The sequence below is a fragment of the Poecilia reticulata genome, chromosome 12 (assembly GCF_904066995.2).
Source record: "Poecilia reticulata chromosome 12, P_reticulata-male-v2, whole genome shotgun sequence".
NCBI lineage: Eukaryota > Metazoa > Chordata > Actinopteri > Cyprinodontiformes > Poeciliidae > Poecilia > Poecilia reticulata.
The window spans coordinates 15,326,500-15,343,957 of NC_088841.1; the positions used below are offsets into that span (position 1 = coordinate 15,326,500).

At 36.6% G+C, this 17,458-nt stretch overlaps 1 protein-coding gene across 2 annotated transcripts; it reads right to left on the reverse strand.

Moving 5' to 3' along the window:
• Positions 1–3,989: 3,989 nt before the first annotated feature.
• On the reverse strand, positions 3,990–17,107 carry opn4xa (opsin 4xa). Of its 2 annotated transcripts, none has more exons than XM_008424246.3 (10): positions 16,857–17,107; positions 9,823–9,958; positions 9,007–9,140; positions 8,506–8,709; positions 8,245–8,416; positions 7,240–7,401; positions 7,000–7,107; positions 6,750–6,924; positions 4,715–4,858; positions 3,990–4,609 (listed from the first exon to the last, which is right to left on the reverse strand). In XM_008424246.3, exons 2-10 carry the CDS (start codon positions 9,954–9,956, stop codon positions 4,550–4,552), a joined length of 1,293 nt encoding a protein of 430 aa, XP_008422468.2. In that variant the 5' UTR covers positions 9,957–9,958; positions 16,857–17,107; the 3' UTR covers positions 3,990–4,549. The 2 variants fall into 2 exon arrangements, with proteins under 2 accessions (XP_008422468.2, XP_081469479.1); XM_081613353.1 differs by having other exon boundaries at positions 4,715–4,855; positions 16,857–17,104.
• Positions 17,108–17,458: the final 351 nt, after the last annotated feature.

Genomic DNA, 17,458 nt, shown 5'->3' on the forward strand with positions numbered 1-17,458 from the left:
TATTAAATATATAGGGCACCTAGCATTTCTAGATAACAGTGTATGGATTTCAAAAATACAGTATGTAACAGGGCTGGTCCAAGGTTGCACGGGGCTTCAGGGGCCCCTCTTCCTGCTTAGAACATAACCATGAACCAGTGTTTTAATACCAGTTTGGTGGAATCTGGGGGAGGAGCCCAAGCTTAACTGGCTTAACTTAAAAACAATCACTGATAATGGGTGATATTTTCTGAGATGTATGTGTGAACAAATTGAACTCAAGCACAAAGATTAAGCTTATAACATCATATTGTCGATGTGGTAAGACAACAGTTAATCTATGAAAATTATTTTTTACACTTTTACAAAGTGATTTGTGTGGGTTCCTTTTAATCTCAAATCTGCATGTGTGGCCATTTTAAATCCTTTAATTTATCTATGCAGAAACTGTTAGGTCAAATTTGATTGTGTTCTCATTTTCAATAAACAAATGTTAAAATCTACGCTATGGTCTATGTTAAAATGTAAGCATTTATGGAGGGTTGTAGGTCTGGTAGCTCTAAGCAGCTGCTTAGGTCTATTTTGCCTGGGGTCAGCTCTGCATCCATCCATCTGGTTTCTCTCCATTCATTTTGTGTTTTTTGTCTGTTAAATATTTCAACAATGACCACAATAGAAACATGTTGTATTTACACTTTCAAAATTGGCTAAAAATTAATTCAAATTGTAAACTTTGCAGGAACCATACTATTAGAATTTTAGTTATACACTCCTTAGGTAAAATCTGTCATCAAGTTTCAGTACTTAGAAAATCTGGTGATTAAAGAAAATTAGGGAAGATGTGATTTGAAGGAATTAAAATCCCTCAATCTTCTCTTGATTTGCTTTGACCAGTTACCGGCATGTCTAACGCTGAATGTTTTTTTTTTTTTTTTCAGATTCTTTAAATGCATAAAAACTTCAACACCAGCATTTTTCAGTAATTATCAACAAACAGCATGTTTTTGAAAGCACTTTGTTTTGTGTTTGGCAATCAGGGTTGAAAATATAATTTCATGCATTAATAATCTAACATGCATTAACAGTCATATAATTGTGCTTGTCACATTAAATTGTTTGGATTTGACAGGGGAAATCCAGATTACTATATCTCGTCTTTTACACGATTCTTCTTATTTTGACTTACAGATAAAGTTTATATTCTGGAGTAAGATCCATGTAATTTTTGCAAAGAATTGTATTATCAGAAGGTCAGGCTTAAGCTATAGATTTAGTGCATCTCACCATTAGAGCACTGTTTCAGTATCCATAAAAAGACATTAGACTTTTACCCACATATTCTTGTCATTTAGAAGATAATGTTAACTCATTTTGATTTTCTCCCTCCCTCTCGTTGTATTGATGGTAACTGGCTTTGTACTTGTAGAGCGCCTTATCAAGCCCAAAGCGCTTCACCCATTCACGCACGCACTCACACGCTGATGGTGGCAAGCTACTGGATAGTAGCCACAGCTGCCCTGGGGCAGCCTGACAGAAGCGATGTTTGATGTAAATGAAAACCATCTTATTAATGTTATTCTTTATTTTTCAATGTTTGCCTTGGGATATTTTTATGCCTGCACTAGAATTACTCATTTGAAAATACTCATTGGCATTTTCCTATTAGAAGGTTAGACTCTATAGAGAATCTAACTTTTACACATCGTTATGGAAGAAGTCTTTAAAACTCTGACAAAGAGTTGGCATTCTCTGCTGCATCCGTGCACAGTGAAGTCATGCTTTCCAGTAAATACCTCAGTGTAGAAGTCAGACACAACGTATGCCATCCTCTCCGTGCAACGTGCTCCACTGTCAGCAGACTGATGCCTTTCAAAAGGTGAAACAATGTGACTGCAAGTATCATTAGTTTCGAATAAATCCAGTTCCACACAGTCTTCAAGAACTAATCTTATGATCCATGTTGGTACGGCATGAAGACTTTGTTTTAGCACAAAAAGCTGTTAAATATTCCATGTGTTGTTTTGGTAAAAATGTTTGGATGTCTCTAAATGTTGAGTTGAAACTAAATATTTATTTATCATGGTGTGAAAAATGGTTTTCCCACTTCCTGATTTTAAGCATTTGAGAACATCAAACAAATTTAAATATTAGCCAAAGAGTACACAAGTAAACACAAAATGCAATTTTAAATGAAGGTGTTTATTATTACATGTGTGGGGGGGGGGGGAACCCTGTGGGGAAAAAGTGATTGTCACCTAAACCTGATAACTGGTTGGGTGAACCTTTGCTCGTAAAATTGCAATCATGTGTTTGTGACGACTTGCAATGAGTGTTTTATAGAACTTTATCACTTTCATCTTTGCAGAATTGTTCTAACTCAGCCACATTTGAATGTTTTCTTGAACTGGAACAGCTTTTTAAGGTCATTCCACAGCATCTCAATAGGATTAAGGGCAGGACTTTGACTAGGCCACTTCAGAGTCCTCATTTTGTTTTTCTTCAGACTTTCAGAGGTGGAAATTGTGGTCTGCTTTGGATCATTGTCCTGCTGCAGAACCAAAGTTTGTTTCCACTTGAGTTAAAATGACAATTCGCAAAAGTTTTCAGGGACGCAGACAATATGTTTTGGATAAATATCATTTGGTCAAATGAAACTAAAATTGAAGTCTTTACATTTGGAGGGAAACATGAGAAATGAGAAAACTATAGACTGTAAATTGTGAATAGGAGAGGCAGCAGGAAAAAAATCGCTCTCCCATTAGTCTGACATTCAGCAAATAGTGATTAAAAATTATTAGCCTAATTTAATGTCAGACAGCGAGAAATGTTTTTGTATTTTGACGCAGTGTGTGTAAATAAAATTTGGGTTTAAATTTACTTGCTGCACTGCTGAGTGTTTCTGTGTCAAAGTAGACTTCAGTGACAGTGTTGACATGCCCTCTAGTGGCCAAAATGATCCTCACAATTCCTGTAAATGTGATACATTCAGCTATCTATAGAATTTTATAGCTTGGACTGTAAAGATTCTAGCCTCTTGCCAACAAACATACATGTATGAAATCTTCATTCCATTCCTTGTTTCATAAAAACAAGAAATGTAATGACCAGGATGTCCTGAAAGACGTTTGTGAGAATGTGCCTGGAGATTTACTGGGAGTCCAGCAGCTAAATCCCCCTGTGTAATTTTTTTGAATCACTCAGCTGCACAAGATATTCATCTGAGGATCTGTTACATGCCTTCAGATTATTATACCTAAATGAGCAAGCACCCTGTCTTGGTTTTAATGCATTATATGAAAGACATATAATGCATTATATGCTGCAGAGAAATGAATTCACACTAAATGTTTAAAGTTACAAGTGTCAGAATGAGTGAAATTTATATGAAATAAATATAACTTGAACAAGTTATTTTAAATGTTTGCTGTCCTTTCTTTCTCAAGTTGACCTAAGCTTCTAGAAACGTTTAATTATCCATGATTATCTTGTTTCACATGGATAAAAATCTGGTTTACCATTACTTCTTTTTTTCACTTTTCAAAACTAGGATAAGAGAGAACACATTCAAGAAAAGCAGACATGCGTTGATCTTCAGAATGTAGCTGCAAGAAATTATCTTTACTAGACATTCAACAGTTAATTTAAAAAAATAAAAAATACTGAATCAACTAGACCTGTAACAAGACTGGCTTCCGAAATTCACAGAGACAGCTGTTGCAGCTTTTCTTGTGTGAAATTACACATCAGTAAAATACACTTGATTTTTCATGTCTTTTTTGGTAAGTATGGGAGCTTTCCTTAGACCAGATTTTAGCTATAAACTAAACTAGGAATGTAAGCTTGTCTACAGAATAAATATTTCCAGATAGGTACAGTTATTGGTTTATTCACATATATTAGATATTAATATGCTGAAGTATTTTGAACTTGGCTCTTTCAAATCAAAATACAAAAATAGCCTCATATTTCTTTTGCGTGTGTTGAGGCTGAACATGGAAAACGCAAAGAAAAAAAGTTAATATTTTTATTTTGTAGTGCACATGATTTCACAAAGAACAAAGGAATTTGCTTTTTATGTAAGCACACACATAAAATAGTTAAATAAAATTTTTCACATATCCTAATGAAGGTAGACATTGCGTCTTTGGTGAAAAGAGCTTTACTTGCTGCTCTTCAGTTTAAACGTCTGGAAACGTGGATCAAATCTTTTTGGGATAAGCTGTGTTGAAACTTGTGCTTCAGAAACGTTGCAGTCTTTATTTGCTGATCAGAACAGTCCAGAGGTTGTAAACAAACAATCAGATTCTCCTTGCAGGCTTTGTGCACCATGCTCTCTTGTTATATAACTAGAGGCTTTTCATTGAGTTGGACCTGACCTCTCAGGGGGAAAAGACATACATGATTGTCCAAAGTTTCTAGCACCCGTGACTCATCCTTGTTTTTCTCTTTCCGGGGCTGCTGTGCCTCAGCGTCTTCACTTTGAAATGCTTTATTCTTCGTCCCGCTTTCTCTGTGTTGTTCAGCTTTCAAGGTTCTCCTCCCTCCAAGCTAAGAGCATCTATTCTCTTGATTAACTGATGTGATATACTGACGAAAGATTTTTCGGTGACGTTTTCTCTGGAAAAGCAGCCTAAAACAAAATGCAAAGCAAAGAGAGAGAACATTACTTCTGAAGACGCTTCTGTAGCCGTCAAAATTTAAAATTAGTAACTACATTGATGAGCACCAACATTACCTTTTCCTGACTTAGACATTCCTTCTCCTTGAACTGTTTAGTTAAAGTGTAACGTTCTTTGACCTTCGCAGCAGCAGGAGAATAATCTGTCTTAGCACAACGACTCTGATCCATGGAATCCAGCTCCACATCACTGCAAACCTGCTTGAAATGAGGGGAATTTAAGTTAAGGAAAGCATTTACTAAAATCATTAAAACCTCAAAAAGTTCATATTCATAAATTTTTCAATTGACTTTATACAAACTGAACCTAAATGTTTAGTCATAGCTGCTTAATGTGTGGTTTTCATGTTATCAAGCATGTCAATTTTTAAATCTTAGAGTCTGTAAAGTAGTACTTTCATGTATTTTGCAATTTACAAAACGACTGAATATAAAAGGTCTACAGCACACAGAACGGTTACACAGATCAAAGATACTTGAGGCAATTAGAACATTAAAACCATATAAAAAAAAACCCCAACAAAACAAACAACTCAAAAACTATTAAAGAGCATTAATGATGGTTAATAGGTTCTTGTTACTTTAAGAATAGTTTGAAATAATTCCAAAGAAATAGGATTTAGCATCTTGAGTTCAGACTGACGATTATTCCACGTCGTAGAAGCCAAAATGCTGAACGTTTCTCTTTTTTCATCCAAACGGAAAAAGGGAAACATTTCAAACGAAACAAAAATAGTTTTGGAGTGAAAAGAATAGCCAGCGTTAGATCTTTGTTGGAGAGAATTTAAGTAAGAGTAAGCCAGGCTAAGCAGAGTTTAGTCAAATGAATATATCTCCGTACACTCAGAGGCCAATAGAAGCTTTTGTGTGCAATGATGAGCCGTCTGCAGCCGGTTACAAACCTCAAGGCACAGTGGTAAACAGTATTCAGTGACTGAAGACATTTGGCCAAAGCACTCATATACAGAACGCCTCCATGATCAAACAGAGATAGGAAATTCCTGAAAGACATTTCAGGATTTCTGGCTTTGAGGGAGAATCAGAATGTGTTGTAAAACCTCATCTCCACTAGCAGATTTCAAACCAAATTTGTGCTGTGAATTTTAAAAGAGAGCTCTTGATCCAGTTTACAGCCCTCTTATGTGTTTGTTTATGGTTGTTCAATTTGTTTACCTAGGGCAATGGTAATCAATAGAGAAATCTATGATAGCCTTCATGAAGGCAAAAAACACAAACAAAATAAAAACAATTGCTTTTGTTCTATTCACATTCAAAACCAACTTGGAAGTGTGTAAACGAGACATTAAAGATATGTCCAGATGTAGCTTACCGAGACCAACATTTCAACACCTTTTGCATCTTCATCAGAATCACAAGTGAATCAAGCAGAAAATATAAGCATTGGTGTTATTTTCTCTGGTGTGCATTACAGCTTAATATTAACTGAAACATAATCATTAAAAAAAAAAAGAAAAGAAGAAATCTTAGCAGTTATTAGTGTTTCTACACTCTAACTTACAAAAACATTTTATGGGGTAACACTTTATTTGACGGGGTGTGCATAAGACTGATACGACAATATGACACTGTCATAAGGATGACATAACACCTGGTATGAACATAAAAGAGTCTTTATAAATGTCTGTGACTGTTGTCATGAAGTGCCATTTGGTAAATAATGACACTTTTAATGCAAAGTTGTTCTAAAGGTTGCATTAAAAGTCAATTAAAAGTGCTAGCTTTGCATTAAAGTGTCATTATTTACAAAATAATACAAAGTTGGCACTTTAATGGACTTTTAATGCAACTTTAAAAGTCCATTTAATGTGTATAACATTCGGTGTCATTATTTACCGAATGACACTTCATGACAACAGTCATAAACATTCATAAAGTCTCCTTCATGTTCATGACAGTGTCATGTCAGTCTTATCCATACCCTGTCAAATAAAGTGTTGCCTTTAATGCCATTTTTTTTAATCTCATGTCTAGAGTTATCTCTTTATGAGTTGTTTTCTGTAAAAAAAACAGTGATTGCATGCTGTTCTGTCAATATAAATAGAATACAAAAGCCTGCAGGGCTCATACTCACTGTGTCTGTTGTAGACATGGAGGAAACTCTCTGAAACTGTGATTTGGAGACTGATGACTGATGGCTAAGCACCGAGTCCCTTATGTAGGACTTGCTGTTTGACACTGATATGCAATTCCTTTTAGGGGCATTGGCCAGGAAGTGTAGACAGGGGACCTTCTCTGCCAGGGTGTCCCTGTTGAAATATTTTCTGATCATTCGCTGAAATAGTTTCCTTAGTTAACTTAACAGTTAGCTAAAGTGTTGCTACCTGTATCTGGAGTGAGTGATTCCATAGATGAAAGGGTTGTAGATGGCAGATGCTTTGGCAATAACCGCAGGGACAGCTTTAGAGTATGGATTGAGGATGTGTGCATACCTAGAACACAGTGTGTTGACAAATGTAAGCATGCATTTACTGAGATTGAATAGTGTTCGTAAACAATGACCAAAAAGAGCTTAGACTATCAAAATAAATATTTCCACCAAAAGGTGAAGGTTTTATATTTACCCAGCCCAGGCGATGAGAGTGACACACGCATAGGGTGACCAGGACAGTACGAACACTATGATCACCACAAAGGCAATCTTTGCCAACTTCCACTCAGTCCTGATAGACTGCTGTTGGATCAGGGTCGACTTTCTCACCTGAGAGCCCAGCTGCTCAACATCTCTGAACATTTAAAACAGGAAAGGTGCAGATTAATACACCACGAAATCCAAAAAAAGTATGCAACAATATGAATAAGTTCAACAAATAAAATGTATATTGGAATGGTGATACACAACATACCTCATGCCTTTATTTGCAACCCTTGTATAAAAGCCTTACATAAGAGCCACAATTAGAAAATTGCTGCTTTTTCACACACCAGGCTTTGCAGATTTTGTTTACTTTCCTTAACATCTTTACAGCAGCCATGTTTGTCTCAGCTCCAGCTGTTTTGAGCAGCAACATTATATTTTGTCACACAAATTACAGCCACAGTTTAAAAGGAAAGGAGCATAAAAAATGAAAAGTGTGATGCATGTTTGTAGCCCCTTTTATTCTGTTAATCCTAAATAAAACCCAGGTTTTCTTTACAAAAATGCCTTTAAGCGATGAGTAAATATATGTTTTATAAGGTTCTGCAGAGATCCACAGGTCAGGTGGGACAATCTGGCGACAGGACAAGTATTAGTTGTGCGATCCAAAAAATATGGTCTATATGGAAGTATGGCAACGAGAAAAGTCATGAAAAAGATAAAATCACAAGAAGTCCTACTTAAAGTTTGCCACAGGCCATCTGTGCTCTTCATCCAGTTTGACAAAGCTTGAGGTATTTTGCAAGGCTTTTTAGTGATTCTAGAAGACTTGCGAAATTAATATCTGAATTCTTGAGTGTGAGATAAAACTGGAACAAAATGCAAATTTATTATACACCTGCTTCATAAATAATGGTTAAAAATAGAACAAGTTGCAATTTTAATAAAAAAAATGTGGGGTCAAATGGGCAGCAAAGCGTTTTTTTTTTACCTGCTTGCATGACGAATTGCCAGGAACATGCACAAGTAACAGTAGGATATGATGCCCAGAGGGACGAAGAATACGAAGCAGCACAACATCAAAGTGTAACTTTTATTGGCTGGAGTAGACGTCACATAGTCCCAGGTGCAGGAGGTCATCAGGCCCTCGGGGATGTAGGAGCCTTTGGAAAGAAGTTCAACACAAAGAAAGCATAAAGCAGCACGAGTAATGGTGATTTGAAAATATTGCTGAAATGACTAATGTACTCACTCCACCCCAAAAGCGGTGCAAGGCTCCAAGCAAGTGAATAAAACCACACAAGGGCAATTATGAGGCAAGTACGTCTTGTCGAAGTCCAGGCTATGGACTGCAGAGGCTTGGTGATTACTATGTACCGGTCTATAGAGATGGCGAGAAGGTTTATCATCGAGGCGATTCCAAACAAAGCCCCGCAGAAGGCATAGATTTTACAGCCTGTGTCGGGATAAACATGGAAGGAAACTGTTTAGTAACATTTTTCTTTTTACATGAGCACCAGAAACTTTCTGCTTTTAGGGAGCATGCTTAAAGTTACTAATATCTTAAACACAAAGTAGCCTCATCTTCACATTTTACTTACTGCAAGAAAAATCTGCTCCCAAAACCGAATATGTTAGAGAAACTTAGCTTTGTATGAAACATTCTGTTCATAAACAATAAATTAAATTATGTTTATATTTACTTTTTTTCTAATGATGCACAAGCTATTGAAGACAATGATAAACAATATACCTGTTTCCCCAAAAATCCACCCCTTATAGAGGCAGTTAACAAAAAAGATTGGTGACTGTGTGATGGCCATCAGGAAGTCGCTGATGGCCAGGTTCATGATGAAGAAGTTGGGAGGTGTCCGGAGTTTCTTGTCGCTGAAAGACACCAAGTTTGAAATGTTGCATATAAAATGTCACTATTTTACAAAGCAATAAAATAGTATGAAGTTGATGTATTATACAGTAAACCTTATCTATGTTCTGTTTTTCCTAAAACATTTGGTTGGTGTAAAGCACAAAAAACCTAAATAAACTTGTTATATCCACTTGTGTGCAATTTTAGCTACTTAATGTAGGATTAAATGTCAGATGTCCTATCGTATTTCTGACCAGAAAACCTCATTTTAAAAGAAAAGTTTTAATGCTTTTAATGCTTTCTTCACCATGAAGAAAGCATAAAGCTCGTGCCTTTTCAGTTTGGTTACATTATTTAAATTTCTTAGTATCAATAACTTTTATTTATTTAAATCTCCATATGTATAAATTGGAAAAATATGTTTGCGATTTTTTTTAATGACTGTAAATGTTTTGGCTTGTATACTTTGGACACTACACAGATTAAGTATTTCAGATATTCCTCAATCCTAAAATTCAATAAAGGTATTTATTGTATGACCACTCCACCGTGATGATGCGCAGCTGAAATAAGTCCTTAAAAGTCCAAATATAATATCACATTATTGTCCACTGTAACCAGACAAGTAGTTTACTGAAAGACTAATAAATAAATAAATAAATAAATAAATAAATACATCTCAATAATAATCAGTTTGCTTACCAAGAAAAAGCATACATGACCAAGGCATTCCCAGAAACTCCCACTGCTCCGATCACTAAGACGAAGAAGGCAACGATGTAGTGAACGTGGTCCGGGACGTCCACATGCCGGTAGAATCCGTGTTCGAGATCCATACCTGTGATGCCACCAAATATACGTTGAATCATTTTGTGAGCATGTCTTATGTTTTGTTCAGCTTTCTCCTATCCTACTGAACTCTGCTGGATGACATAACAGTGTCGTTCATGAGTTGCTTTCCTCATAGTCATATGAAATGTTCTCTTTGGTACTGATAAACTTTGGACATGTGTCTTTTCAGTTCACACGAACAGGGAATTTCCATTTAGGAAAACAGGATATTCAAGCATTTTGTCTAAGCGCAAACATTTTAGACAGACAGTCTGGTATGCCACAGCATTAAATGTCAGCATTGATGAGAAATTTTTACTTTGGCACTTTACAATATTTGATGGGGGGGGGCGGGGGGGGGGAATCATTGGTGGATCTTAAATATGTTCACACTTCTATGAAATTTCAACATTTCTGTGAAGTTAAAATGAAGATTCTGGTGGCATTTATGCTATACAGTTTAATTGATAAACAGACCAATATGTTGGAGGAAAACATAAAAAATCTTAAGTAACCCAGCTGCATATGTGTGAACAGCCTTAAGCAAAAACAAAAATCTGTGCCTTAAATACATTTGGATTCAATTTTTAAAAATGTGCATTCTTGAAGCAACTTGGATCAGCCTGAAAAAAGGTTCAGCTAGTTAGATATTTCTTATATTCATTGAAATCGAGCAGTGGCCTACGTTTTCAGAAAAGTTTTCCAATTTTTGTACAAAGGTATCAGTAAAGAAAAGAGTCTAGTAAAAAAATTTTAAAAAAAGCTGATAAAGATGAAACCAAAAATCAATTTCCAAAAAGTTTGACACTGAAAACAACAATAGATATTACCAAAGAAGCACCACACCCACAGTGAAACGTGGTGGTGGGAGTATCATGTTCTGGGCTTATTTTTCATGAGACGCAACCAGGTTGTTTTTGTAGATTAAATTATGTTCTAAATATCAGTCAGTTTTGACTGACAACCTTTCAGTGGCTTCTTGAAAGCTGAAAATGAAGCAAGGTTTTTACTTTTCAGCATCACAGTTAGCCCTAGAATGCATCTAAATCAAATGAATGACTTCGGAACAGAAAAATTGGCACACAGTTTGATAAAACTAAATCACGTCTAACATTTCCCTGCAGCCACCAGCGAATAATAATCCTGTTTTATATAAAATATGTCAGCAGCGCATATTAATCCCATTCATCAATTTTCATTTAAAAAGTAAATGAACATTTTATGTTATCTATCATTTTTTTCCCAATTCGGTAAGCTCTGTTTAGATAATCTGCCACTGTTACCACTTTTTTTTTTTTTGTTGACATGGAAAATATTGCGGCTGTCAAACATCAACATAGGATGGCATTGATTATGTGAGAGTAAAAATAAAGTGTATAATTCAATCATCTGCATCACATAAACCACAGACCTAAAGCAGATGCAAACTCAGCTATTAAAACTGGGTTTTTAAAGCACATTTTAAAATTGATGCAGGACTTTCACCTAAAAGGATTTGACATACTATGACAGATTATGGTCTGCGTGTGAGGGGGTGTGGTGGCAATTAAATACAGGTGTTATAGGTTATTTAATCAAGGAGATTATGACAGTCAAAATTTTAATATCAATTAATATTGCTTGCAGACTGTTAAATGGGGCGAGTGAGCAATAATCACCATAAAGGTTGAAGAGAGGTGATTTTCTGGTCAGAAAAGAGATGCACCCTCATTATTACTGAGCTGATGAGTATCGAGGATTTGCAGGCGGATTTTAAAACTACTGGCTAATGTCTGTGACTTTTCTTCATGATGCAAATCAATTAAAAAAATGCATTTTTTATTTATTTTTTAAATTAAAAGATAGGTTTAATGTGTTACTGATACATTTATATTTCAAAACGTAGTGGTCTGCAGTCCGGACATAATGATGTTGTAAACTGGTAAAAGTGAAAATAAGTGCAGAGAAGTAATTTCTTTGCAAAGATCTTGTATTGTTGCAGAGTGCACATGGACCTGTTTGAGATTCACACTGTGGTTTCTTGCTGTGCTCATTGAGCTCTTCTCTGTCAGAGGTAGTCACACTCAACCCTTACTTCCTCACAAATCCAATATCTGCCTGGTTAATGTCACATTGCAAAAGTGGAGCACAGTTTTTCCCATCTTTTATGATTAATAAGCTACATTCAGATGCAGAATCTCACAAAAAGGATATAATACTGAATATGGGAACTGAATGTAATGTGAAATACCCAGTCTAAGGCTTTTATGACAATGTAAATTTGCTGCTTTCTCAAAATAACTCAACACACATATGTATGGCTGTATACATATATATATATATATATATATATATATATATATATATATATATATATATATATATATATATATATATATATATATAGCCATTAATGTCTAAACTGCAGGCACTCAATAGTGAGTGAAAATTTGTTAATTGTGTCCAACTAGCCATTCTCCCTCCCCAGTGTTGTGTGACTTGTTAGTGTTGCAAGGTCTCAGGTGTGAATAGGGATCAGGTGTGCTAAATTTAGTGTTACTGCTCTCACACTCGCTCATACTGGTCACTGGAAGTTCAACATTGCCCCTCATGGCAAAACCTCTCTGAGGATCTGACATGAAAAAAAAAAAAGCAATTGTTTGCTTTACAAAAAGATGGCCGAGGCTTTGAGGAGATTGCCATCACGCTGAACCCGAGCTGGACCATCCAGTGGTTTAACAGAAGAGGTTTCAGTCAGAACAGGTTTTGCCACATTTGATCAAAGAAGTTCAGCACACGTGCTCAGCATCATATTGAGAGGTTGTCTTTTGAAAATAGACACGAGTACTGCTTGCATTGCTGAAGAGGTTGAAGAGGTGCTGTGTCTGCCTGCTAGTGCTCAGACCATTCATCTCACATTGCATCAAATTGCTCTGGATGCCTGTTGAAAGTGTCTTCTAAAGAAGATGCACAAGAAAGCATGCAAACAGTTTGTTGAACACAATCAGACAAAAAACATAGATTATTGAAACCAGGTTCTGCAGTCTGACAAAACTAAGAAAAAGCTTTCTGGTTCAGATGATGTCAAGCATGACTAGTGGCAAAATGGTGAAAAAAACAAAGACCAGTTTGTCCTGCAGTCAAGCACAATGGTGGGAGTGTCATGGTGATGCCAGCCATGGGGAGGTAAAGTTAATTAAGGGAGCTATGATTTCCAACTTGTACTGTGACATCTTGAAGCCAAACATGATCCTCTCCGTATTCCAACATGATAACTATCCCAAACACACCTCCAAGATGGCCACTACCTTCCTAAAGCAACGGAGCGTACAAGTGCTGGGCTGACTAAGCATGTCTGCAGACTTGAAGCCTAATGAACATCTGTGGGGCATTGCCAAACATTCAACATAGTCAGGGCTGTATTCACTTTGGTGTAGACATTAATAGCTACAACCCCTGGCAAAAAGTATGGAATCACCAGTCTTGGATGAGCACTCATTCAGTCATCCCACCTTGTAAAACAAACTCAGATCAAAAACATGACACAATAATAAGGTCATTCCAAAGTGCAACTTGGTGGCTTTCAGGAATACTCAAAGAAATGAAGAAAAAACATTGTGGAAGTCAGCGAATAATACTTTTATTGACCAAACACAGGGAAATAAATATGGAGTCACTCAATTCTGAGGAAAAAAGTGTGGAATCATGAAAAACACATAAACAAAAGACCATTCAAAATACATCACTAGTATTTAGTTGCACCACCTTTGGCTTTAATAACGGCTTTCAGTCTCTGAGGCATGGACGTGATGAGTGAAAAACAGTATTCTGCATCAATTTGGTGCCAACCTTCTTTGATAGCAGTTGCCAGATCAGCTTTGCAGGTCGGAGCCATCTTGTGGACCATTTTTTTCAATCTCCACCACAGGTTTTCAATTGTGTTGAGATCTGGACTATTTGCAGGCCATGACATCGACTGAATGTGTCTTTCTTCAAGGAATGCCTTCACTGTTTTTGCCCTATATGGCACGATGCATTGTCATCTTGGAAAATTATTTCATCATCACCAAACATCTGTTCAATTGAAGGGATGAGAAAACTGTCCAAAATGTCAATGTAAACTTGTGCATTGATAGAAGAATTAACCACATTCATCTCCCCAGTGCCTTTGCCTGACATGCAGCCCCATATCATCAAAGACTGTGGAAATTTGGTTGATTTCTTCAGGCAGGCCTCTTCATAAATCTCACTGGAACGGCACCAAACAAAAGTTCCAGGATCATCACCTTGTCCAATGCAGATTCTTGACTCATCACTGAAGATAACTTTCATCCAGTCATCCACAGTCCATGACTGCCTCTCCTTAGCCCATTGGAGTCTTGTTCTTTTATGTTTAGGTGTCAATGCTGATTTCCGTTTATCTTTCCTGTATTGAAATCCCATATCCTTTAGGCGATTTCTTACGGTTCAGTCACATACATTGACTCCAGCTTCCTCCCATTTATGCTTCATCTGTTTAGTTGTAATTTTTCGGTTTTCAAGACAAATGGCCTTAAGTTGTTTGTCTTGACGCTTTGATGTCTTTCTTGGTCTACCAGTACGCTTGGCTTTAACAACCATTCCATGCTGTTTGTATTTGGTCCATATCTTGGATACAGCTGACTGTGAACAGCCCACATCTTTAGCAACCATGCTAAAGATTGTGAACTTCAAGAAGTTTCACAATCCTCCCTTTTGTTTCAAGGGACATTTCTCTTGTTGGAGCCATGGTTTTTGCCACTCCACTTTGTCCAGCAGCCCCCCAAGTCGTCATGACTGCAGGTGTTTTTAACTGTAGACTAATGGGCACATCTAATCTGGGGCAGGTGTCCATTTAGGAAAAGGAAATAGACTGGGTGTATCCTTTTTTTTTACCTCCAATTTGAGTGATTTCACACTTTTTTCCTCAGAATTGAGTGACTCCATATTTATTTCCCTGTGCTTGATCAATAAAAGTATCATTCGCTGACTTCCACAATGTTTTCTCTTAATTTCTTTGAGTATTCCTGAAAGCCACCAAGTTGCACTTTGGAATTGTATCATGTTTTTGATCCGAGTTTGTTTTACAGCATGAAATGTCTGAATGAGTGCTCATCCAAGACTGGCGATTCCATACTTTTTGCCAGGGGTTGTATGTGTTTTGAGAGGAGAGCAAAATTATTTACAAACTGTGACTACTTCACATTGTATCAAAGTGTCATATCTTCAGTATCCTGGTGAAAACCAGCCCTTGTCCTACCCTCAAAAAAGTGAAACATGGAGGTTGTTCACATTATATTAATATTTCAATTCAAGTTAACACATAAAAAATGTGTTTGTTGTTACGACGTCTCCTTCTGTTCGCTGATTGGTCGGGTCAAATATCAAGTCAAGTAGAAAGCCCAGACTGTAAGCGAGATTTTTTTTTAATTTTTTGAATGGAGTTGCACAGGAAGGCCATGGCCAGGCTGTATTGTCAGTGATATAAAAAAAAAAAAGATAAATTAAAATATTTTCAAAAACATGAAGGATGTACACACTTTTGTTATGCTGCATGTGTACATTATGCCTCCCGCTATGGTGGCACAGGTTGACATGAGGTGAAATTAATAACTACATAACGTTTTCAATCACTTTTGCCCAAAGTACAGGGAGCACCCTGTATTATTTACAAAGTAAGCACAGTCAGAAAATATGTCTGTACTGTGACTGATATGCCAGAAATTAGCATCTGATAAATACCTTACCAAGTTTTTGTTTCTGAATGATTACGTCACAAGGAGTCTTTTTGCTGTTACTGTTTCTTGTTATTGTGAGGAGAGAAGAAGCTTCACCATTCTTCACAGACTTTTATTTAGAAATACGTGACCTGAAAAGACCTGAACTCTTCTGAATAAGAAATGGTAACAGGGTGAATTTTGGTGTTTCTTCATGTTGGTTGTGTTAGTGGCCATAGCCTACACTAGAGAAACAGTTTGCCCGCAAAAGGTAACATCAAACTTTTACCAGTCATGTAGTTATTGAGCTCTTTTAATCAATTTTCATGAATAACTAATAAGAGAAATTCTTCATAGTCACTTAAGTATTATTATTGATTATGGGTTATTACTTTTAACCACAACCTGTTGGCTTCATATTCCATCATTCTGTGGACTGGCCTCACATTTTAATGGTTTAGGAAGTTATATAACATACTCTATCAGATTAACAATGCTCCAGGATCATCTTCCTGCACATTTGATTCTGTAGCATGTCATTTGACTTTAATAATTTTACTGGTTGAAAACGTAGCTCAGAAAGCTGGTTCAAACCCAATTCCCAACCTTGTAGAGTCAGATTAAGCCAGTGTTAAGTTAGTCCGTAATTATCTTGTTCTGGGTGGGTTTTGTTTTTAAGTCTGCAGTTATTATTTTATTTTTTGTAGTTAGTCCTGTAAGTGAACATTTTAGGCCCTTTCGCCAATGAAGACCTAAGCAACATATCCTCAAGTGCTCCTGTTAGAAATCAAGAAGTGGTTTTATTGTTTCACTTGGAAAACATTTCTAGGAATCAAGCCCACATGTGATGTTATCTACAATATGCACACTCATTCCCCAGTCATATTTATTCAGTTATTTTTAGAGGCTCAATCAGTTGTGCTTTGCTGTGATTTTAAAGAATGGTTTGCAATGGATAGAGACCTTAAGTGTTGTAGAAAATAGTCACTGCTTCTGCTTTGCTTCATTAAATACTTTGTGAGAAAGTTTGCTACAATTGCTTTTGAATGCAAGTAATTTGCAAGTCTTGTGACTCACAACAAAAAGCAATATTTAAAACAAGGTTTAAATTTAGGCTGAAATTAAGCTTAAATTAACATTTACACTTGTTTGACATTAGTACCTAAGTAATAAATAAAAATTTTACCATACCTTTTGCTGAAATTAGAGCTTATTTTCCTTCTCTTTTTTTCCACTTTGAGGCAGAAGACAAGAAACATAGAAGCTGTGCAGTAGATGAAAAATCCTGCAGGTTAATCAGTTAGTCTATCTGATTCTCTTATCTCTAAATTCCAAAAGCAAGCGCTTTACATGCTTCACGCGCTGCCATGAGTGCTCCAGAAAAGCAAGAATGTCCAGACCGAGCCTGAAAGCCACCAGCAGCGCACTGGCCCATCCCCCTGAAAGCTCCCCATCATGCTCATATCTCTCATGGCACAATAAATCGATCCAGCTCATGTGTGTTGTATGCGCGAATGAGGATTGCTTTTTTTTGTTTTTTGTTTCTGCCTATGTGGAGAGGCAGGCATCAACAGCAAAATCTAACCTACTTTTGCTTGATAAGCAGAACCTTTAATGGCATTTGCATTAAAATGCCACTTAGAGCCCTAGACTATGTTTTGTGGACAATGATTATTTTTCACCAAACACAAAATATGAGTGGGGTGTCTATATTCATGCAACAGAGAGGACATTTGGACAGGAGGTGTGAAAGTGCCATAAGCCAGTTGTAACAACTCCCCCATAGAGTGAGC

Bases quoted from the DNA above. Each gene is read 5' to 3' on its own strand.
- opn4xa (XM_008424246.3), bottom strand. From the start codon at position 9,956: ATGGATCTCGAACACGGATTCTACCGGCATGTGGACGTCCCGGACCAC. The intron at 9,141-9,822 runs GTAAGCAAACTG...GGTGTCTTTCAG, and splicing joins GTCATGTATGCTTTTTCTTG to CGACAAGAAACTCCGGACAC. The intron at 8,710-9,006 runs GTATATTGTTTA...ATCCCGACACAG, and splicing joins GTGGATTTTTGGGGAAACAG to GCTGTAAAATCTATGCCTTC.